This window comes from Candoia aspera, chromosome 18, assembly GCF_035149785.1.
Source record: "Candoia aspera isolate rCanAsp1 chromosome 18, rCanAsp1.hap2, whole genome shotgun sequence".
In the NCBI taxonomy this organism is placed as follows: Eukaryota; Metazoa; Chordata; class Lepidosauria; order Squamata; family Boidae; genus Candoia; species Candoia aspera.
Genome location: NC_086170.1, coordinates 2382443 through 2405543, shown reverse-complemented (window position 1 = coordinate 2405543; position 23101 = coordinate 2382443). Strand labels below are relative to the sequence as shown.

The window sequence follows — 23101 nt, the reverse complement described above, 5'->3', positions numbered from 1 at the left end:
ATGCCTGTTTCTAGATGCCCAGGAACAGGAAGCTGCCTGCTCCCCATTCAGACGGTTTATCCATATATATTGTTGCTTCTGCCCTTCCCTTCCCTTCCCTTCCCCTCCCCTCCCTCCAGCCCAGCCATCTGGAGACAATAAGGCTCTGGGGAGACTGACCCAGCCAGCATAACAGACTTTCAACGGGCAGTCAGTTTCCAACGTCGCACCTTTCTTTTAAATGCCCATAGAAGGCTCACTGAAATCTCCAGCTGTAAAAAGAAGGGGGAAATAAGTTCCTGAGATGACTTATTCCTGCAGTTATCTGATTCTCAGCCTGCTTAATTGAACAGTGCACATCCCAGGGAGTTCTTACAGTTTCCACTTCCGATTCTGGAATTTGTTTGGAGGTTAAATTCTTGCCCGGCATTTGCCCTCCTTTGCGCCCCAGAAAAAAGCAGCCACGTGGAGCCTCTTACAGGCCAAAGGAGAAGCGAAAACGTCCCAATTTTTTTTCTTCTTGTCCCTGTTTTCAACATTTTGTTACTTTTAATACGACGTGATGCCAATAAGGAAGTGTCAGCTGCCAACCCCACCAGCTTCTGCGGGGGTGGGGGGGAGACTGCAGAAATAGGTTTGGGTGGGCATCGGCTGGTCCTTTGGATACTGACCGCTCTGCTTGGGGGACCTGCCTTAAAAAGGGCTGACCTGTTCCTCTTTCTCCCCCAGGAGGCAGTTCCCTCCCTCGCCATCAGCCCCCAAAATCCTGTCCTGGCAGATCCCGGTCAAGCCCTCTTCCCCCTCCAATCCGGTGACCAACAACCACAATACCAGCAGCGACATCTCTCCAGTCAGCAACGAATCCAACTCCCCGTCGCCCGTCAAGGAAAGCCACAGCCCCGAGGGGCCCAAGGCCGGCAGCCACCTCCTGGGCCCCGAGGAAGAGGGGGAGGCGGTGATTGACCTGAAGGGGCAGGTGCGGATGGAGGTGCAGGGGGGAGAGGAGAAGCGGGAGGGGCAGGCCGATGTGGAGGAGGAGGAGGAGGAGGAGGAGGAGGAAGACGACAACCACGCGGACGAAGAGGACGTCCAGACGGAGGATCGGCGAGGAGGCGACGGGCAGATAAACGAACAGGTGGAGAAGCTGCGGAGGCCCGAGGGGGCGAGCAACGAGAATGAAATTGACTAGCACGGGCGGCTCCCGGCTCCTGGCCCACCTTGATCCGCGCCGAGGCTCAGATCGTCCCCTTGCCTCACTTCTGTGGTCCACCCCGAGTAGCGTTGCGATCGCACCCGCCAAGCAGGTGACGGGCCCACCCCTCCCTCCCCCCACCGCGGCCCCTCTTTTCACACCCCCCACCGCCCAGCCGGACTCAGCCCCCGTAGGGCTTGCCCCCCGGCCCAGTAAAGCCTCCTCTCACTAATGGTCTGCAGCCAGACATCAATCTGCGGACCCACCGGGTCCTCTCGTCCGTCCCCCCCCCACCAGCAGTAAATTCGCATTCCCCAAATGGACGCCTGCCCCTCCAGCTGTCTAGGAAGTGCAGGCATTTCTCTTGGGGTTGGGGAACTCCCATCTCCACCCTGTCCTTCCTCTCTGAAGGCCTCTGGCCTTCACCCTCAGCCCTCTTTATTTATTACGATTCAGTCCGGGGAGCAAAAGGATGCCCGCTTCCCCCGTTTGCTTCCTTCTGGAAAAGGCGATGAGCTGCTGGTGCCTGAGGGCCAGTTTGGGGATACCGGCCTCACGGCAGCAGCATCCTCCCCGCCGCCGGCTGTTTGCCCTCTTCCCTGTGCCCCTTCCTCCCCGTTCCTGCTCCTCCGCAATCAGAAGGCCTGCCCCTTCCTTGACCAGGCAAGGCCTGAAACCCTCCGGAGGGCAGCCTTGCTGACCTGGGGGGCCCCCCGCTTGACCCCGCTTCCACCCTGCGGGAGCGCTGTGCCCGCTGGGGCTTCAGATCCTCCGTGGCCCATCCACAAAGCGGAGCCAGTTCAGGCCCGCCGTCTTGCCAGCCAAAGCCCCGTTAATGGGGGCCTGGCTGTGGGGCCACCTGGAGGCGTGTGCTCCCCCCTCCTCCCTGCCCCCCCCCATGTTTGCCTTATTGGGTGGAGAGAAGAAACCGGGTTTTAGAAACCTCGTTTTGCGGCGCTGTGTCCTCGGGTGTTTCCCTTCGCTTCATTAAAAGACCCTCCAAAGCAGCAACATCTCGAGCCTCTTATTGCTCCCGTCCTCACCGAGAGGAAACTACGAAATGTGCTCATCTGTGTGATCATGTATAGAAGTCAAGTATAAAATACGACTGTACATAATTGTAATAAATACGAGTTACCACTGTTTCACGCTGGGCGGTGGCTCGTCCATCTGTGGCTTGCTTGCTTTCCTCCTCCTCCCTTTAGCTACCGGCTGTTTTCGGCTGAGAAAAAGGGCAAAAGGCTCTTGGTGGATGGCAACAAAGGCTTCTTGAGGGGGGGAGCGTGTTGCCTTTAGGCCTCTCAGAAAGTAAACCGATTAATTTCGTCCCAATGGCTGGAATTCCACCCTTCACCGGGACCTCCTCTTAATGTTGTTTCTCTTTTAACTGTTAGTATGATTTATTTTCTTCTGGTTTTGGATTGTCGTAGAGGTTGTGGCAGGGTAAATCAGCGTGGCCCTGAGGTGTTCGCGTGTGAGAGCAGATAGGTGATTCTTACTATTGCAGGAACACAGGATTTATTTTCGGAATTCGCCTCCACATGCTGCTGGGGTAGGGGTGTAAAAAGGGGCTTTTAAATTAGCCAGCTTCCTGTGAGTTGCTTTGTCAGGATGTGACTCTGTTCATGCAACACACCCAGCCACCATTGTAAATCTGTAAGCTTTAGAGTGTTGCTTAGTCGGTGAGCCCAGGTAAGGGTGGTGTCACCCACTACCTGTTGTGAACAGAACGTCGGACTAGAAGGATCTCTGATCTGATTCAGAAAGTCCCCCGGAGTGGAGCATCTGAGAGGCCTGGCTGGGTCTAGCCTGGAGAAGAGAGGCAGGCTTAACAGGTGACAGAAAGATACAGGGAAATCGGTTCTCAGTTGCTAAAGGTTTGGGGATGATCCAAACTGGGGGGCTTGAGTTACACAAAACGTGGTTCGGCCTGGGCCGTTACAGACGGCTTTTGAGGCGTCATAAACTTGTGATTCTGTAAAACAGCTTCCACTGCCGGTGTCCTTGCTCTGCCAGGAAGCAATTGCTTCCTCTCTAAAAACTAGAGTACCTTGTTTGTTTGTTTGTTCGTTTGTTTGTTTGGGAACTCAGGTATGATTTTATTTAAATTTATCATCGCCGTGAAGACGTGGGCAAACGGAGCAAAGTCAGATAGTCCCCTCTGGGTGTGCAACTGCGTGCAAGGGTGGAGGCACCAGGGCACAGCTCCTAATCTTGACCGAGCTGGGTGCCTGGCAGATGGAGCAAGAACGGTAAAAAGCAAGTTTCTGGCCATTACATTGTGGGAAGCACATTTGAAAGTACAGGAGCAAGGGTCTGCTGAGATGGCACAACTTAACAAATCCAATAATTACTTAGGGGAAATACTTTAAAGGCAGAGACACAAAATGCAGGGAGAATAATGGCAAATTTATTTGATTTGAATTATATTTAGGAACGGAAGGAGTGGTGCTGTACGGCAGGTCAAAGTACCGGGGCATTGATCTCGGAGCTCTGACTGGCAGACGTGCTCCAGGGACTGGAGCAGGAAAGATTCCCCCCCCCAACGAACTCTCTGGACATCTTCATTGGCCGCGCAAAGGGCTGGCCTTGAAGTGCCAACCCCAAAGCTCAGATTCGTGGCACTCTGCGCGAGGCCCAGTTGCCCATCCAGTGCTGGGTGGGGCAGGCGGAATAATTTCTGATCGGTTCCTGTTCTCGAGACTCCTGTGTTTCTGGCCCGGGAGAGCCCTAGAAATTCAGCGTGTGACAACCTCCCTTAGGTGCCGTCCTCCTTCCGCAGAATTGGTCTTGCAAATAAAGAAAAAGGGATTCCTGACTGTTCTTTCCCCTCCCTGCCAACCCTGTGCGTCTGGTACACGGTGACATTTTCCTGCTTAAGGGGCGCGCGCGAAGGGACCGTTCCATTACTGTATTTAGACCTGTTATTGAATGTAGTGATTTCTCATTCCTTAAATGGATGAAAATGCAGGAGTCTCTCTCTCTCTTCCCCCCCCCCCTTTAATGTTCACGAAGAACATTACATTTTGCTAAAACAGGGCAAATTTTTAAGAGGGTTTGAAAGCACTTCCCGCAGAAGATTCCCCCCACCCCCCTTTTTTGCCTCCTGCTAGCCAAGAATCCTTGTCAGATACAAACAACCGGATCAAGCGCAGAGAGGGTATAAAATGATGGGGAAAACATTGTCTTTTCAGCATCTGCGTAATATATAGAGCAGGGTTTGAAAACAGGAACAAGCCAGCACGGAGGAGGAGGTGAAAAATTATGTTGGGCAACTGTTTGCAATGAGCAGGGTGAGTTAGGAAGTTTAGAGCAAAGGAGGTTGTGAATTTTACATCTGTTTTCACTTGATTGTCAAGTGGCTTATTAAAGATCCACCTGAACAGGGTTTTTTTGGGGGGGTGGCCTGTGTCCCCCTCTCTTTTCCCCCGGTCAAGACCAATTTAAAGCGCAGGCTGTCCTTTGGATGAATTATTAAAACCGAACAAATCTTATCTTCAAGCAGTGTGTATTTTTCAGCCCACACAGACCACACATCGTTTCTGATTTCTGATTTTTTACACAGACTCGGGACTATCGGCCACCGCTCTTGCTCTTCCTGTTCCTTCTCCGTCGCCCTTTCTTTAAAAATCCCAGTTGCGCTCCCTTTCCAGCCTGGGTTTGTTTTCAAGGTGCGACGCCAAATAATGATCGTAGGGCACCTTAATGAAGTCGAGTCTTGAATGTCATCCTGGGAAGTGAAGCATTTGTAGGCGAGGTCAAACAAGAGATGGGAAGGTGGTTAGCTAGAAAGGTGACTGTTGGCCTGTGTGCAAAACAAAGAACACGCTTTGTTTCAAACTGGGAACCATTGTGTGTGGGGCATGTGTTTGTTTGTAAGCACTTATTTGTTGACTTATATGCTGCCCTTTGTGTGGGAGTTCCAAGACGCATGCAGAGGGCTCTCTCATCCCATGTTTATCCCTAACCACCACCCTGTAGGGGCTGAAAAAGAGGGACCGGCTCACTCTAATGGATTGAGACAAGGTTAATCTGACCTCGGTAACAACTGGAAGGGTCATCTCTGCTGGGCTTGCATCAGCTGCCTCTTTGCACAGAAACTAGTCTTGAAGGCTGCAGGACGTGAAAGGATAAACCCTGGTTGATAAACCCCAGTGTCTGTGTTTGCACAGTTTGCTAACCCCAAACCACACACTTCCTTGGCCATCGCAGGCTTCGCTTTCTTCACGTCACCTGCCACATGAACATAAGGACTAGGGTCGGTTAGCCATGGTTTGTGCACAGATGGCCATTCGAGGTTAGTTCTGGTTAGAACGGCAGGCTTTGGGCCAAGTTTATTCCAAAGCCCGCTTTTGGTTGCATTTGCGATCAGGCCATTGTGCATCTGTCTTCTTTTAATACTGAAAAGTACCGCGTCCTTGTTCTGTTGAAGAATTTGTGTGTGCATTGGCACCGTGGCCAAAGGGGCATCGTGGCAGTGCAAGCCCCGCCCCTGCTTGTGTTGCATGCAAATCTGTAAGGGACAAAACCTGCATTACAGCGCCATGACACCATGAGCGTGCCCATGGGGCTGTTTGGGTGCTACTTTGTCAGTGTTTTGCACCATTTTTTTTTTTAAAGTCAGCATCCCCAGGGGTAGAAACGGGCTGACAAAGGCCCCTCAGCCCAGGCTGCTGCATGGATTGTTGGAGGAGAATGCAATTGGGGCTCTGCTGTGGGCCCCTGCCATTCCTGACCCGGCTGGGCACTTTTTATCGCTGCCCAGCCCAGCAAGAAGTTTGGCCGTGGGCCCCCAGCTGCCCCAGCTGGATTTCAGCCTGTTGCCTGGCAGTTCAGTGGCCCTTGTGGTTGGACAAAATCCATCCCCAGGGGCTCAGCAAAGCCCGGCAGAAAATGAGTAGCAGGGGGCGGGGGAGGCCCTCCGGCGGCGGGCAGGGCTGGGGACCTTCCCCTCCTGCAGGCCGTTTGGCTTTGCCTGCTTCCCCCGCCCCCCCCCCCCAAGCCAGCGCCAGCCTCGGAAGCCGTAGCCAGCCCGAAGGAGGAAGGCCAGCTCTTTTTTCCCCCTTTCCTTAGAAAAATAGTATCTGTCACCCAAATAAGGTAAAAATATTTGAAATGGGGCAGAAGTGAGCACCGAGCTCTCTCACTTGAGGGCCTTTCTAGAAAAGGAGATTGTCCCGGTCTCTCGGCAAGGCTTTATTTTTGCAGTTTTGCAGCTGGTCTTCTGGGGGGAAGAAGCCTCCCTTGGGGGATTTTGTGGGCCTTTGTGTGGGGGGAGAACGAGCCCCTCTCCAGGTCCCACCTATCTCCCTAGGCCTGAGGATCCCCCTCCCCTCCCCAGGGTGGGCACTGTTCAAGATGGCGTCACAGATGCCAGGCCTCTTGCCCGCTGCCTCTCGTCGAGGGGCTGGGGGGACTTTCCTGCCAAGGGATTTAAACTCGGGGGCCATTCCATCACCCAGGCCCCATTTTGGCCCGGCCTTCGCCCTCCCTCCAGCCCCACCGGCCCCCTGGCAGCCACCCCCATCCACCTGAGGGCGAAAATGGGCTAGCCCTCCGTGCCCAGGTGGCACTCCGTGGTGGGGGTGGGACGGTGGCATGGGGGGACACTGGGAGTCCCGTGTTGGGGCCAAGAGGGCGCGGGCTGGCCTGTCAGAGAAATATTTGGCTGTTTATTCAAACCCTCCGTGTTTATTCAGTTTGTTTATTTTGTTTTCCTGCCAAAGAGGAAGAAAAGTGGTCATTTCCCCTCTTGGGTGTTTCAGGACTTTGCTTGGCCTTCAAAGCCATTCCCCACCCTGGTCCTTCAGGTGTGCAGCTACGTGTCCTCAGACACACACACACACACACACACACACACACTGCCAGGAAGGACTCAAATTTTACTTGAGTTTGGGGTGGCCCATGCGCCATTTTCTCAGCTTGGACCTTGCAGGAAGTGGTCGCAAAGCAAGATGTTCTTGAGCATGCACAGAAAGCTCCTCCAGCAAAAGTCAGCTTTGGGGTCTTGATGGTGTAAAGCTCACAGTGACAGAAAAGCCGTAACCACCTGCTTGATGAAATGGCTTGTTTAATGTCGGAGATTGTGATTCATGTCTGTAACATTGGTCTGTCGTGTCGTCAGCAACGGGGAATAGCCCTCGCTTTGCCAATCCATAGCCAGCGTCCTGCAGGGAGAAATTTTCCAGACTTTTCATTGCGGACGGACTTAGTGATTCCAGTCCAGTTGGGCAAGCCTGAAGTTCTTGCTAACTTGTCCCTGGGAAGGAGATCTATTTATCTTTATGCGCAGATTTTTCAGCCTTCATTGTTGTTTCTTCCCCGAACTGTAAACAGTGCAAAGGAAGTGCCTGCTTTGGGGCAGTCACGTCTTCAGGCATCAAGCGCTCCAATAACCAACTTCAAGCAAAGCTCTGCAATGATTTGAATGTAACGTTCAGACGGCATTAAGCACCAGCTTCTCCATTTCGCTTTCGTGAGTTTAAATTTCTAGCATCTGAAGAAAGCAGCTGGTTCTGTTCCAGTTCTGGGTCTTTTCAAACGGGAGTCTAACCCGTGTCATTATCCCCCTCTATTACTAGTTTTTTTTAATCGACCAAATGTTGCATTTAAATTCTTTGTCTATTGTGTTTCTATATTAGAATTGCATTCTGATACTCAGAAAAAAGGGTCGTTTGAAGGATAGCTGCATTCCGATCCGCTTCCTCCCCTGGGAAGTGCTAAAGAGGGTGGTGGTTCTTCTGAGTGGACCCCTCAGATTTCTCCAACCTCCCTAATCCCAGAGCAGACGCTCCAACGGGGAGCCTCCAGTGAAGGCCTGGTGAGTCGTACCTTTTTGCACTTCATTGCACAGCCAGGTAGATAGGCAGGAGTGGGATGACTTAAGGGCAGAGCCGAGGTCATAGAAGTTTTCTAAGGAAGGTTTGGAAATTTTCAACAGCACCTGCCTTCCACGCGTGAAATGCCAGCTTACTTATTTTTGAGGAGTGGCTGTTTTCAAAAAGAGGGGAGGGGGTAGGAATCGTTGGCACACTCAGGGTTTTCTCCCCCTCCCCTTTTGCTCCTGAGAAAGGGGCACAGCCGCCTGCCTGGCCAAGCGCAGAGGAGGCCTTCTGGATGTGCTGGCCTGGACCCCGTGGGCCTCTCCCGGTTCCCAGGGCATTGCAAAACGCCTGCCTTTGTCTCGTGTGGGTGTCGGAGGCAGCCAGTGCCAACAGACCAGCTCTGCCAAGCAAGGTGGGGAGAAGCCCTGCTCTCAGCACCAGCTGGATCACCATGCACCTCCAAGGTGTGGCTGGGAGCTACCTCTGAAGCCTTTGCACACACGCACACACCCACTGCCTAACGCTTTCTTTTGGCAAGAAGTGGCAAAGGCGGCTGGTTGGCATAATGCTCCTTACGAGCACACCCATCCAAATTCCAGCGAAGGGCCAAAAATGCAAAGGCCTTAGCGTGTGGTGCTGCAGAAACAACAGTGACATCAGGAGAAATCTGCATTCGGTAAATTTCAAAGCTCAGCATTCCTTTCCCCCTTCGCTCGTTTTCCAAGAGCAGCAGCTGGCACGTAGAGCGGCTGGATGGGTCCACAGGGCTGTCCTGTGCAGGCTTCCTCGGGAGCAAGTCTCGCTGCCTCGGACTAGACTCATTCCCACATGACGGTTCGGAAGCCTGGAGTAGTAATGGCACAGATCATCAATTAAAGAACCTTTTAACTGGATTAAAAAGGTGCCTTTGATTGATTGAGCAGCAGATTCAATGCTTTTAAAAATATTTGCTGTTCTTGTTGTTAGCAACTCTTCCAGGGGGATGTGGCTGTGACAGAAGCATGCTTTCTCTGGAGTTGTCCCTGGTTTTTTACCCTGCCCGTGTTGATCCAAATACACGTAACTAACAAATGCGGGAGCTACTAGTAATTGATTGATCGATTGATTGATTAAATTTGTATGCCGCCCAATCATTCCAATTCCCAGAGGCTTGTGACCAAGTCAAAGGCAATCCAAGCATCAACAGTAAGAAAAGATGGCAGATAATAAACCATCCACGGTAAGGAAAAGGCGGCAGCCTTATTCGCATTTTCTAGCGGGCCGGTCTCTCTTGTGGCTTCTTTGGCCAGGAGCAGCATTTCCTCCAAAGCAAGGTGGTGTGAGGGACATCTGATGGCCCCTGCAAAGCTGTAATCGTAAGCTAATTAATTGTGTTCTGCCCCGGTATGCAAGTTTGCAAATAGCAATTAATCCGATCTCCTGTGGCAAGTAACATTTGGATCTTGGGCAGGAAAACTGAGAGGCTTGGCTTCGTCTCTCACTTTCAAGCTGTGCGTGCGGCTACGTTTTATGACACTGCAGTCAGCCGTTCTGTGCAAGCGAAGACCGCTTACCCTTCGAATGCGAGGAAGCCACATCGGGGACTTCAGCCGCTGCATCCGTGGGAGCAGAGCAGAGCAGAGCAATCCCCTTCCAGTCTGCTGCGCCCCAAGATGCTGGCTGGATGGTGTCTGGCCCCTTGGAGTTTGCTCAGCCTTCTCCAAACGGGGGCCTCCCCGGATACATCGGCCTCCCACCATCCCTGCTGCTTGGGGGAGATTGGAATCTGTCACCTGAGGCATTTGGGTGGGAAAGCTGGCTCTGCTTGATTCAAAGCTCCAGGGCCAGTTGCCTTCAGCCTGGTGGGATTTCCAGCGCTGGCAAGAAATCCCAGGACTGGTTGCTTAATCAGGGAATCCGAAGATGCAGTGCTTTGCTGGTGGTTCTTCCTCCCTGAATGAAAACACTGCAGCTCGGTATTGCGTTGGCAAAGGTTTGCTTCTTCGGCAGCATGGCTCTGGGCTAGAAATGTGTACCCTTAGATGGCCTCTTAAATTTAAACGATGGCAGAAGGAAGAAGTCACAAATCCGGCAGTGCCGTGTTGTTGGGTTTTTTTTCCCAAGGAAGACAGTAATGGTATGAGGTTTAAAAATGTAAATTTCTATACACCTTGCCCTCCAAGATTCACCTGCCCCAGTCCTGCTGGCCTTTCATAAGGCCTTGAAGGTGAACACCAGACCAGGGTGGTGGATGAGCCCATCTGTAATGGCCGACAGGAAAAAAATTATGGGCTGGCCTCGATTAGCTATGCTTTTTTTCTGTGTTTAGTTTTAGCTCCCCCCAAAGGAAGGAAGGAAAGAATTTTGAGCATTCTGGGCCGAGGTTTGAGTGGTTACTGTCGGTGGGCAAGCAGAGGGTCGGGCACTGTGTTGGGGAAGCTCGCAACAGCCGCCCGGAGCTTCTCCGGCAGGCCTGGGATATTCCTGACCGAGATAGACCCACCGGCCAGTCGGGGGCTTTCTCTCCCTTGGCCTGGTAGCCACTGCAGCTGGCAAAGCCTGCATAGGCAGCACCACCAAACACACCTTTTAATTGTGAAATTACAGGATCAGAGGGGCCCTTGCCCATTGCCCTTTGTGCAATGGCCAAGGGATGGCCCGGCGCACCGTTAAACACCGAGCAACCTCCACAAAGCTGGGCCTCAGCGCTCGGCCGGAGCAGCTCCCGCCTGCAGGCTGCATATTAATTTGTTGAACCTGCCTTTTCTCTCTCGCCAATTAGTCACTTTTTTATTGAGCAAAGTGGGAGCCCTCCAGTGCGAGGGGAGCGAGTCCCGACGGGCGCCCTGCAAGCTGCTGGTTCTCCTGGGGCGTCCGTCTCAGGGCACGTGGTATGCGCACACGCCTCATGTCTCTCTCCTGCTCAGAAAGCATGAATGTAAAAAAATGTGCATCCCCCGCAGGCATGGCTCCAGCAAGAACAAAACTCCCGGCTCCGAGAGTGGATTAGGAGCATGTTCAGGTAATGGCATTTGGGGAAGTTGTCGGGGAATGGCGGCGGAGCACCCAGGAGGGGGGCACCATCCAAGGGGAGCGTGGAGGAGCAGCGAGGCGTAATCCGCTTTGCGAACAGGGAGTGGGATGCGGTGAAGGCGGCCGACTCAGCTTGGCACGAAATGGGCCAGGGAGTCCAGAATTCCTTGGGCAGCAGCGTTTGCCAGGAGGTTTCGTTCTGTCCTTCCAGAAGAAATCCAACCCTGTGGCGCAATAAGGTTTTTAATGAAATTAGGAGATCTCGACATAGGCTCGTTGGAGGCCTTTGTGACGTACGTACTTCTTCCTAGGGGAAAGTTTAAACTAATGGAAAAGCCATTAGTTTTGGGTCCCAGGAGCAAGACTCGGTTCTTTTTTTCCGTGAGCCCTAAATACCCATAAAGCCACAATTTTGTCAACTCCTTGAAATCTAGCCAAGTGCTTTGTGCAAACAAATAGCTGGTGTGCAAATTGGACATGGTTGTTTTTTCAAAGCTGCAGTTTTGTCTGATTTGGGTTGTATTAACAAGTATTAGTTCATCAACAACTTGGAAGACAGGGAGGAAATAGGGCGTCCAGAAGAAGAGATTAGAGCCCACAAAGTCACAAAACTTTGGATCTGACAGCTGGGTCTGAATTTTCAGCAAGGCTTAAAAGGCCAGAAGGGAAAGAAAAAAAGACTTGGTGTACTTTAAGGTAATTTTTGATATACGCATCTACAGCCATAATAATGACCAAGGCGTTTTAAGATACGGAATTGCATTTGTGTCCATGAGTTGCATGGATATGAGACAGCTTTCTCCTCCTCTTCTTGGGGGAGAAAAAATGTGACATTGAGGGCGAGGGGTACTGAAATGCTTCATCAAGCATAATCTTGTTTGTGCTGGCTTAAAAACAGCAAAAATTATTGTAGAAATTATAGATGATTAGAGCAATTGTCTGTCTGTTAAAGCCCAGGTATGATTTAACAGTGGCCTTCCACCATACAGATTAATTCATGCAGGGATAGCATTGAGCTAGTACATTAATCTCCACAAAATGAGTAACTGTTGAGTTGCTCCTTCACTTTGTGCAAATAATGTCACGGTAGGTGAATTTGGAGACAAGGCCAGAGAACGGAAGTGTGTTTGGGAGCTGTTTGTCCTTCGTATGGGTAGCACCTTTCTGCTCCTCTGGAAGATGTCAGATGGAGGCCGACCGTTCTGAAAATGTTTTCTTCGAACAAGGAACAGGGTTTTGGAGCAGGCCAGGTACGGCGAGCCTCAGATGAAGAGCTGTTGTGCGCGAGTGTGAAGGGGTGACTCCCTCGAAGCCCTGAAGTGATGCACATGCTGTGCTTCGCAACTGCCCATTGACAGACCCCTTTGAGAGCCAGCAGACACACTGGCAAATACGGGGAGGAGGAAGAAACGGCTGGGCCTGGGGGAGGTGGGGAGTCGGTGGGGTAAATGTTGCGTCTCGTGCCCTGGCTAGACAAGCTGGGGGGCTGGGGGGGACAGGAGGCGGCGTGTGACCGACAACCAGCTGCCCGGGGCCCAGGGCAAGGGGCTACAAACGGGGGCTGCCTACCTTCCGGAGGGCGCCTTTAGCCTGGCCCAAAGATGCTCTGGCGCAGCGTCCTCCCTCCTGAGGCTTCCTCAGACGGACCGGCTCCCCAGAAACGCGGCCACGTGTCATCCCCTGGACGATGGCGCTTCTCGCGGCCGGGAGGGCGAAGAGGATGGCTACTCAGGTAAGCCTTGGCGGGGACACGTTTTGCTCTCTCCTCGGGGGGGCTGGTCATGCGCTTCCCAGCGAACAGATTTGTGCAGGCGTGTGGCTCGGCCAGTGCGTTGCCCTTGTATGCAGTTCGGTCACGGGGGGGGGGGGGGACCGGGAAGGCCACCCTCGTGTGGGCCCTGGACCTGGGGGTGGCTGGCGGTCTCCAGGGAGACAGGCGGCAGGAGGCTTGGATTTCTGCACCCAGGAAAGGTCCTTGGCAGTTCGAGTTCCCGGAAGCTCAGCCTCCACCATCCATGGCATTTGGGGGGGGGGGGGGGTCCTCCAGTTCTACTGTTTTCCTTTGGGCAATTAAGTTGTGTGCCTAATTAGCCCTCAGACTAACGAGCCACCCCAACGCAGCATGACCTCTCCAACAAATGGGAGAGGCCCAGCTAAACCAGGATGCTGAGTCACCAGCTCAAAGTCAGACATCACAAACCAGCAGAAAGCCATGATTGCTGGGCTTTTTTGTTTTTGCTTTTTCCAGTTTTTATTGAGTGAAAATGTCAAACCTTGCATCAGTCATGCAAACAAAAAAAATCAAATAAATAAAACACATATATTAAATTTCTAGTAGCACTAAATTCAAGTGGAAAAATATTCAGTTCTTAATAACGTAGGTGCTGAGAAGACCAAATTCAAGTAAAATCAGAGCACACTGTCCTGTTGTAGGATTTTTTTTTCACTTTCCGCATTATTTTTTGTCTCAAAACCTATATATAGCTATATATCTATATATATAGGTATATACATATAGATATATACACACACATATATATATGTGCATACATATTATTTTATATTTTATATATATATATATTTATATATATATATATATACACATACATATTTATAAAACATTAAAAAGCGCACTGGTAGTTCAAGCATCACTTCCCCCCCGCCCCCCGCCCCCACCCCACACAGAAAAGAAAGAAAAATTAAAAACAACAGAAGAAAGTACACATTTTAAAATTCAAAATGAGCTAGCAATGGCTTATAGTCCTAGTGTGCAATATGGATTTTACAAAGGCTAGAATCTCCCTCAAAAATCCCCCCATGTTTGGATGTGTGCACGTGTGTGTTTTAGGATCGGGGGGGACGCCTTTCTACCGAGAAAACGTGTTTCGCCTTTCCAAAGGCAGGGATTTTTACCTTCCTCAGCTCAGGGGTGGCTGTTTTCCTTCTCGGCCACGAAGCAGCACTGCGGTGGGGTTTCTGGTGTCAGGTTTAAAAGGGCCTCCCTGGCTCCATTCCACAGCCGGGCTGCGGAGGACGGTCCCTCGAGAGGCAGATCTCGGCCCGGATCTGATTCCGGACGAGGGCCCGAGCCGCCCGCCTGCCCGAGACCCTGGCCCTGCTCGATGCTTCCCAGGGATGGCCCGCTGGTCTACGCTGTTCAGCGGGGCTGAAAACATCCGTCACGTAGTTGAAGTGGTTAAGTATTTTCAGCTTAAATATTAGATCAGGCAAGGGCTGGGTGATGTAACGGATCAAGGAATAAAAACTTCGGTGCCTTGCCGGACTTTTTAAACCGGTGGCTTCTCCTATTCTGTAAAATTACACACGCAAGTCTATTGCAGCACTTAAGCTTGCTCATCTTACATATTTCCCACTAATGCCTGTGTGTATTAAGTGCTTTTTCCTGAATTAGCTGTCCACTGAGATGCAGCAGATACGCGCTGACTATGTATTTCCAAACAAAACCATTTGAAGTAGACTTAAGTGGAGAAAAAGCCCCAAACTCTGGAACCAGGGGCAGGAAGGAGCGTTGAGCAGATACACGACTACTTTGGGTTTTCAGGGGTCCAATTTGGGGGACGGGGAGGGGGCTGCCCCCAGCACGAAGGAACCCGGTTGCCCAGGAAGGGAGGCAAAACCGGTTACGTTTAAGGCTGTGCAGCGGTCTGGATCCAAGGGGAAAAGGTGAAGATTCCACACGCGTTTGGATGGGCATGTCTCTCGTGTTGGCAAATCACGCGTGACCCCAGGAAAATGCAGCTTTGGTTTCAGCAGGTGTCCGCGGGCGCTCCGAGCCACCTTTCCCCCTGGAATCCAGACGGCTGCGCAGCCCAACCGACCCGGAACCGGCCCTTCCCTCGCCCTGCTCTTCCCCATGCCCTCCCACGGCTGCTGAAGGCCACCAACCAGAAGCGGCCGGGAGATTTTATTGCCAAAGCGGAGACACGAGACATGTTACAGCGGCCTGAGAGTTGCCACGTCCTGTAAACACACACACACACACACACGTGTGCTACTCAAGTCAGTTTTGTGTCAAGGACTCCCAAGTCCTCTCAGTGTACCTGTGGGGCTGAGTCCCTGCATTTCCCCGCACGGCATCCACGGTTTCCAGAAATGTGGCTGCAAACGAGAGGTTTCCATAGCACCTTTTGGTGAGCTACCAGAGAAGTAAAAAAGAGGAATAGGGAGGTGCTGAGGGACGCCACCCGGCCTTCCACACCCGAGCCTCGGAGGGGGACAAGAGCCCACTCTTCCCTCGGACAGTGGCGCCCCTTCGTGGCCCGGCTTCCTTTTCTGCGTTGTTTTGGCAGAGGGCAGCAACCTGTGCGCTGTGCAACCGCCACGGCCTTGGCCAAGAGGATCAGGCCAGGATTTGGAGACTGCGATTACCTCCCACTAGGCCAGGCCCAAACTAGCAGGCGACAAAGACTTTCGGTGTGGTTACCTTTCATTTCACACATTTCTGATCTGGTGGTCCAACTGCCTGAGGTGGCTACTCACGCGTTCCTTACGCTGCAACAAAACCCAGGAGTATCATCTGGACTTCCCAGCCTGCCCCCTTGTTTCAGCTGGGGAGGCAGGCGTCAGAATGCGGGGGGGGGGGTCGCCCCACAAATGGTTCTTGCCACCCCGCTCCCAGCTAAAATCCGTACTCTGTGCATATCTTACGAGCCACGCAATAAAGCAGTTTGGCATCTGTGGGGAGAACTTCATGTGACTGGATGACAAATTTCTTGGGTGTTTTAAATGTCTGCCTAATTGTAATTCAGAAACACGGGCTGATCAGTACCGAGGCGTCCGTGAAGATGGATCAAAAAGGCCCCTCCTGCCTCTTGATAACACGTCTCAATAGCTCGTGGGAAAGAGGCAGGGGGGAGCATCCACGGTCGATACCGAAAGGCCTGTTTCCCAAGGCAGCCTCTCACTGGACACTCGGGGTGTGATCGTGGTGTGGCTCCTTCTCTGTCCTATCTACAGCTTTCCATTGCTCTCTGAATATATTCTATAGATCTAATGGCAACCTTTCCAGGGGGGAAAGTGCTATACAGGTATCATTTTCTGGGATATTTGAAAAAGCTTTTGCTGTTCTTTTCCTTCCTCGCTAGCCTTAAATTTAAAAAAAAATTCCTGGATTACATTCTCATTCTTTGCGCTGTTAAGTGACAAGTGGCCATTTGTGACTTGTTTTTCCTTTTTTGCAGCACGGGCACGGGGCACGGGAAGAGAATGGCCATCGCCAAGGCAAAACCCGGCTGTCAAGCATCGGAAGCAAAAGACCTTTGGGTGTCCCAGGCTGAAGCCAGGATCTGTTCCCTTCTGCGGGTCAAGCAGGTTCCCTCACTGGGGACCCACCTGAACTTGCCCGGCATTTCTGGGGCCCGGAGGCAGTGGTACCCGATTCTGGACCCAGAAGACAGTGCACCGCGCGGCCACTCCGGCAGCAGGGCCCGCGCGCCTCGAGCAGGCCTGGGCGCGCTCTCGAAGGCCGAGCCAGAGGCTCACCTCTTTCGCCAGGGCCTTTGGGGAAGGCACCTGGAGGGGCTGGCTCTCCGCCTGCAGCAGGCCGGCAACGGAGCCAAGGGGGACCGAGCAGCCCTGTGCCTGAAAGGAGCTTGAGCCGCACTTGGCCCGTGGGAGCTCTTCTCTTTCCGGAGAGCGGCAAGCAGATGGCGAGTGGAGCTCCAGGCCTCCGCAGGTGGGAAGAAGCCGCCCATTGGCTGTGCGTTCCCCCAACCCTTGGAGGCCGGGGCTGCCAAGGGCTGAGCCTCTCTTCCTCTGCCGGTTGGAGCTGCATCGGAAAGAGATGCTCCTCGCGTTATAAATAAGTTCCTTCTTCCTTAGAAAAGCTAGTAGTTATCATTATTACTGATTCCCAGCCTGGATCAATTCATTTCATGTCTTCGCCACCTCCTGTTTTTGTAAAAACTGACAATAAATACCCCTGTTCCAACCATTCCAAGCTGCCTGAGACTCCCATTTCTCCTGTCCATTTGATGCTGGAGAAAGGAGAAAGAAAGAAATAGGAATATAAGTGATACCGGCACCCCCCCCCCAATTCCCCCGACGGCAAAGGGACTTGGCTTGCAGCTTAGCAGAACCAAATCCGGCTTTGCCGCTATATATATCTATATCTACACCTATAGATACATAGATATATCTATATTTCATATGACTTATCCTCTCATCCCTCGTAATAGCCCCACCAGGTGCTAGCTGCCTGCCCCCATCTCCCTGAGAACGGGAGGAGCGTCACAGGACAAATGAAGAAAGCAAACTGAAGTCGAAGGGGAAGGATCCGTTCCACACCCCCCGCGAAGAGGAGCGGGCTGGAAGGGGGCCGGGCGCTTTCGGCCTTGGTGAGCGCATCCGTCCAGAAGCGGGAGGGCCAGTCCATCTGCGTGACAGGACAACGATGCTCTGCCCGCCCGCCCGCCCGCCCCCTGTAAACATATGCACCCCAACAGATGGGTCCTCCTGCTGCCTACCCACCCCACCCCAGGGATGCTGCTGCTGCTGCTGCTCCAGCTCTGTTTTGCCTCCGGCTTTCGCGTGGTCCAAGACTCAGTGCTGCTCCCCTCCTCTTGCGCACCTTCTGGGGTAGAGTCGGTTTTGCCGCTCGCCATTCTAGCATGTGTTCTTGCCTCCCCTCACACAGCAGGGTCTCCTGTTCATGCAATTTTGCTTGCTCTCTCTGCAAAGGCCAGGCCCCCGCGCCCACTGCTCCCACGGTGTACCTTAAGGGGAGGCCTCGGGGGCCGGGGCAGAGGCCCGCTCGCCGGACGGCGTGGAAGTGCCACTGGGGTCTGTGGTGGAAGGAACGGCCTCCTCCAGTTCTCTAATGTCTTTAGCGGGCAGGCCCTCTGGATCAGGAAGCGACTCTTCGGAATCGGTGTCCAGATCCTCCTCCTCGTCTTCCTCCTCCTCCTCATCTTCGTCCTCCTCCTCCTCATCTTCCTCCTCGTTCATCTCCTCCTCCTCGTCGTCATCGTCGTGGGAAGAATCGTCCCCTTCCTCCACGTTGCCGCAGCTGGCCAGGAACCGCTTGCTGGCCGCAGGGGCCAGGCTCTCCCCCGGGGTGGGAGGGGGGCCGCCCGTCCCCTCGGGGGGCTTCTGGCTGAGGTCCACGGAGTCGTTGAGCCCCACGCCTGCGGCGTTCTGCAGGAAGAAGAGGGAGCCGCTGGCATCCGTGCCCAGGTTGAGGGAGCCGTCCAGGCTGACGGGCGGGTTCTGGGCCTCCAGCTCCAGGGCGGAGGGGGGCAGGCCCTCGGGGCCCGGGGAGATGGCCGGCAGCTCCCCACGCTCCTGCTTCTCGTGCTTGCGCTTGTGCGAGTCCATCTGCGACATGCCCACCACGGTGTGCTTGCAGCCCGGGTAGGTGCAGTGGAAGTGGGAGCACTTGAGTTTGTACTTGCACTCGGGCACCTCGCAGTCCACGCTGGAGCTGAACTGGCAGAACCCGGCGGCGCTGATCACGTCCTGCTTGCCGTGGTGCTTGCGGTGGGCCGTCACCTTGGTGCTGTCGGTGCAGCGGAAGCCGCAGCGCAGGCAGTGGAAGTGCGTGCTGTTGCCGGAGAACTGGCAGTCAGGGAAGCTGCAGTTGAGGGAGGACTTGAAGCGCTTGAAGTCGTCCAGCACCAGGTTGTCCACGCGGTCGTGGTGCTGCGCGTGCTTGTACATGTGGGTGCGGCCGCAGAACTTGTACCCGCAGTTCTCCCGGGTGCAGTGGTAGTGCGTGACCTTGAGGGAGAACTGGCAGTTGGCGTCCTTGCAGTCCTCGTAGAGGTCGTACCGCCGGAAGCCCTCCAGCATCATCCCTTCGTCCAGCATCTTGCGGGAGGAAGGGGTCTTGCGGCGCTTGCCGAAGGGGGACATGTCCTCGATGATCCAGAAGCGCTTCTTGGCCCCCGCGGCGGTCGGCATGGTGATGGTGTTCCCTGGGAAGGAAAGGCAGAGGGGACATTTTGAAGAGGCGGACTCTCCCCCGTTTAGGCAAAAACATTTTGTCCTGGCTAATGCAGCATGACCGCTTTTTAGCTGCCAGGCCGTGGCAGAGCACGCCCCAGGTCCCGTCCCTCAAGCAGAGTCGTCTTGTGGGACCCGGGAGACGCGCCTTCCCTGCCGCTGCGCTGGCCCTGCGGAATGGCGTTCCTCCAAGGCCCAGGTGGCCCCGCCCCCTCCAGCCCTTTGGAAGGCCTTGAAACGCTGTTCGCCCCCCAGGGATTGGGTCAGGAGAATCTGTGAACCCCTCGGTATCCCTGATCGTTGAATGGCCCCTGGCGGAAATTTTAGTTCGGTTGTTTTTCAAGATTATTTCTCTTCTGGTGTTTGGTTTTGTAGGAACCATGTTTCTCTGCAGAGGACTGTTCCGACAAGCCCATTCCCATTAGAGCGTGTCTTTTACACAGCACGCAAGATTATCTTTCAGGCACTGTGATTATCACACTGCATAAGCATTGCTTTAATTTTGATCTGAATTCCTCTTAGAGATTCTCCATCGTTTTTCTATCGCTAGTAAGTCCATTTGTGGGAATCATTCAGAACTGGTGGCCGCTGATTAACTAAGGCTACCAGTATAAAGTGCTGCTTGTAAGGTTTTTATGTGATGCTGGTGAAAGAATGAAATTAAAAAACCAAGGATGCCCTTGCAGCTGTCCGGATGCCTGTGCTTCGTGTCGGTGAGCCCTGGAGATGGCGTGAGCCAGGGCTGCTCCAGTACGGCCTCCAGGCCACTGCCAGACTGTCCTGCGACAGACGGGCCCGTAATTGCAGGGGCCGGCCTTGGGGAGGCCTGGCTTGCGAGGCCGGGGTGCTGGGGTAGCGCTAAGAGAAAGCGTAGATCCGATTACCTGCCGCATCCTGCACTAGCGGGACATCGCTTTTGACTGGAGTTGGAGTGGCAAGGATGGGTGACAGCCCTGTCGAGCTGGCGGTGGGCAAGACAATGCCCCTGCTGGATCCCAGGGTGGCACTTAGCAGAGAGTATGAGACACAAGATGGGGAGAAGAGGTAGGGGAGGGAGGGGAGGGGGGATCTGAGCAGGGCTTGTGAGAAAGATGGAGGCAGAGGTGGTGGTTGTGGTGCATTGTGGGCAACATCATCACCAGCAGCAGGAGGAGGAGGAAGAGCAGCCAGGCAGCCTGGAGAAATGTGGAAAGAAAACAATAGCAGGAAAAGAAAAACAAAACAACCGCCAGAAAAGGAACAGAACCAAAATGAGACCCCAAGAGTGTAAGCGATACGATGAGAAATGGAGGACACGTCCACACGAACAGCCACAGGACCACAGCAGAGAAGGAGATGGAGAGTGGGGGATGAGCAGCAGCAGCAGCGCCAGCAGATGGTGGGTCGCCACCGAAAGCGAGGGAGGCCGACGCCACCCGGACCGGGGCGGGGCAGCGGGTCTACCGGGCAGGCGGGCTGGGACCGGTCAAAAGGAAGTTGGGGAAGAACCTCCTCCGGCCTCTTGGTGGCGCTCCGGCTTGCCCAGGGGGCCAAGGGCATTCCCTCGGGGCTGGACCATCTGGCCGCCTTCCCAAGCCGGCCTCCGGGAAGGTCAGGCGTTTCAACTGCACTACGGGAATGCCTGTTTTTCAAATGGTTCACTGGAGGCGAAGGTTAATCAATGACATCGTGGAGGTTTTCACTCAACGGCACTGGCTTCCTGTCCCCGGCATCGGAAGGCCCGGCTCTCCCTGCTAAGACTGCAGAGCCTTCTTGAGGCGCGATTCACCCGGTGAGGCTCCGCCACCACTCCCAGGCACCAGCGGTGCGTCCCGAGAGAGCCGAGGCAGGAGGCTGTTCAGAGCCACCCGCATTTGGAAAGGAAAACGATCCAGGCCGGTGGCACGGCCTCTCTCAGAGCTCGGCCAAGGGGAGCGGCTCGCCTCTGGGCCCACTCACCTGCCGACGTGCTTTCGTTGCCCACCGGCGTGCTGGAGCAGCTGCGGTCCATGTTGGAGGACTCCGAGGAGATGGCCCCGGGGCTGCATCCCGCGTAATCGAAGTACTCCTCTGTCTCGGGGTCCATCAGGCCGGGGGCTCCCTGAAAGGAGGCAGGAGTCCCTGATGAGGCTGGGCTGGGGGCCAGGCTGCCCACAGGAGGGAGGCTGTCATTCCTGGCAGCGTGGCCCACGACCTGAAGCAAGACAAGCGAGGGGGCGGGGTGACTTCCGGGATAAAGCGGGGGGGGGTGGTCTGACTGCTTTGGGCCCTTCTTCCTGGATGCTGCTGCTCCTCCGGCACAGGAGGGGCCTCGGGCATCCCCCTGGCTGGGTGGCTCTCGACACACCCTGCCGTGTCTGGAGGGGGGACGCAGGACAGGCTGCACGGATCTTTACACTGCAAAGCAGCCGTTTATGTGCATGAAAGCACAGGAGGAAGCATCCGTCCTCAGGCCCAGCCAAAGCCCGAGAGCTGCACTGTGCTCCTGACACTTGTGGGTTTGACCTCCAGAGGCCTTGGAGAAATCGCTCAGGAACTGGAACTTTTAACTTCACATACAAGTAAAATCAGTAAGTGAATGGGTAGTAATCACATTACTAGCCAGTCTGGTCTAGTGGTTAAGGCAACGGGCTAGAAGCCAGGAGGCTGAGAGTCCCAGTCCCGCCTGAGGCATGGAAGCCAGCTGGGTGACTTTGGGCCAGTCCCTCCCTCTCTCAGCCCAACCCACCTCACAGGGTGGTTGTTGTGGGGAGAGGAGGAGGAAAGAGTATTTGGTATGTTCCCTGCCTTGAGTTATTTATAAAAATAATAAAGGTAGGATAAAAAAAACCCCACATTTAATTCGTTTAATTGAATTTTGTTTAGTTAAGATCAGATTTACGTTTTGTCCTGGCCCCAGCAACTTATGGGACTGCCCCTACGGCCTAATGTCCGTCTCCCGTCCCTCCTCGAAGAGCCCAGAGCGGTTTAACGTGGCCCTGAGTGATTTCACTGCTTGGCGAGAAGCCGGCGCCGGTCCTCCCCGCAACCTCAACACGGGTGAGTGCGCTAGTGGGGGGGGGAAATCCTTCAGGGAGCTCTGCTAGACCGCGGTGGCCACAGGAGCCGGATGGACCACGTGCCGGGGCTTTAATGCTTCCCGTGTTCCTAGATACCGTCACTGAAAACAAGCATCTGGAGCCATGCGCAGGCTATCCTCCCGGGGATCACCTGAGTGGGAACGCGGTCAAAATTCTTCCCCAGCATCCTCCTCATGTGCTTCCTGGCGTGGGACGTCATCTGATGCTTCAGCAGAAAGGAGAACTGGCAGCCTTCGCGGATGCAGTGGAAGTGGCTGTTGACCTGGTTGTACTTGCAGCCTGGGAGTGGAACGAAAAAGACTTGCCGATCGCACGAGCTGCAAGCACCTAGGCGTTCGCAGCAGAATTGCCCGAGAACACCAGCAGGGGGTGAGCAGGGATGCCTCCCCCCCCCAGACGTGGAACAAATGGGGAGACCCCTGAAAGAAAGCCCCTGCGCGCAATCAAGCCTCGAGACGGGCTCAGGCCGAGCGCCAGCGCCCCAGCCGCCACTGGCCGCCTTTGTGGGAGGGTGCAGAGGTTAACGAGAGGATGAGAGGGACGCTTTTGAGAGGCCCCAGATGACTGACTGACAGGGTGACCTAAGTCAAAGTGCCGCATTCAATTTATTAATTGGCAGGTTTAACGAATTAAAACTGATCAGTTTCTAAAGGGCTTAATTGGAAAGCCATTTTAAATTTATGAGAATTACAGATGCCAAGGGCCATCTTAAAAGTGGCATTCCCTGTTTTCCACATGCAGGAGAGAGCGGCCCGCTTGGCTGCTGCCTGCTATAACTTTTATTTAATTATTTCCAAGATTTATTAGTTGCCTTATAGCAAATACTCTCTCAGCATGACATACAATGAAAACACAAATAAAATCCAAAATCCATATACATCTAGTCAGAAGCAGCATAATAAAGCCATCAATTAAAAAGCAGCGGAGGTTAAAAAACAGGCACTCGCCATCCCCCACGGCAGGCTCTCCAGCTATCGCAAAGCTAAAGCCGCTCTAAGGCACAACCTGCCCGCGGAAACACGGGCGGAGGAGGCCTCTGCCGTTCCCCGCCCCTTACAGGCGGACTCGTACGT

General features: G+C 53.9%; 3 protein-coding genes across 6 annotated transcripts in view; 1 reads left to right on the top strand and 2 right to left on the bottom strand.

Annotated features, from left to right (window-relative positions):
• The window catches only part of PEX14 (peroxisomal biogenesis factor 14), a 78357-nt gene extending 76017 nt beyond the window's left edge, over positions 1-2340 (top strand). Inside the window, exon 9 of the mRNA XM_063317455.1 lies at positions 709-2340. Coding sequence (XP_063173525.1) covers positions 709-1168 — 460 coding nt within the window. The 3' untranslated portion in view covers positions 1169-2340. The remainder of the gene's footprint in view (positions 1-708) is intronic.
• Positions 1-23101, bottom strand: part of LZIC (leucine zipper and CTNNBIP1 domain containing) — a 382321-nt gene that overhangs the window by 260399 nt on the left and 98821 nt on the right. The window lies entirely within an intron of this gene.
• The window catches only part of CASZ1 (castor zinc finger 1), an 88507-nt gene continuing 82993 nt past the window's right edge, over positions 17588-23101 (bottom strand). For 2 of the 4 annotated variants that reach the window (XM_063317590.1, XM_063317591.1), the window contains 4 exons: positions 22159-22307; positions 20908-21142; positions 19854-20144; positions 17588-18941 (listed from right to left, as the gene is read on the bottom strand). In XM_063317590.1, coding sequence (XP_063173660.1) covers positions 17743-18941; positions 19854-20144; positions 20908-21142; positions 22159-22307 — 1874 coding nt within the window. In that variant the 3' untranslated portion in view covers positions 17588-17742. The remainder of the gene's footprint in view (positions 18942-19853; positions 20145-20907; positions 21143-22158; positions 22308-23101) is intronic. The other 2 variants (XM_063317592.1, XM_063317593.1) reach the window with 2 other exon arrangements.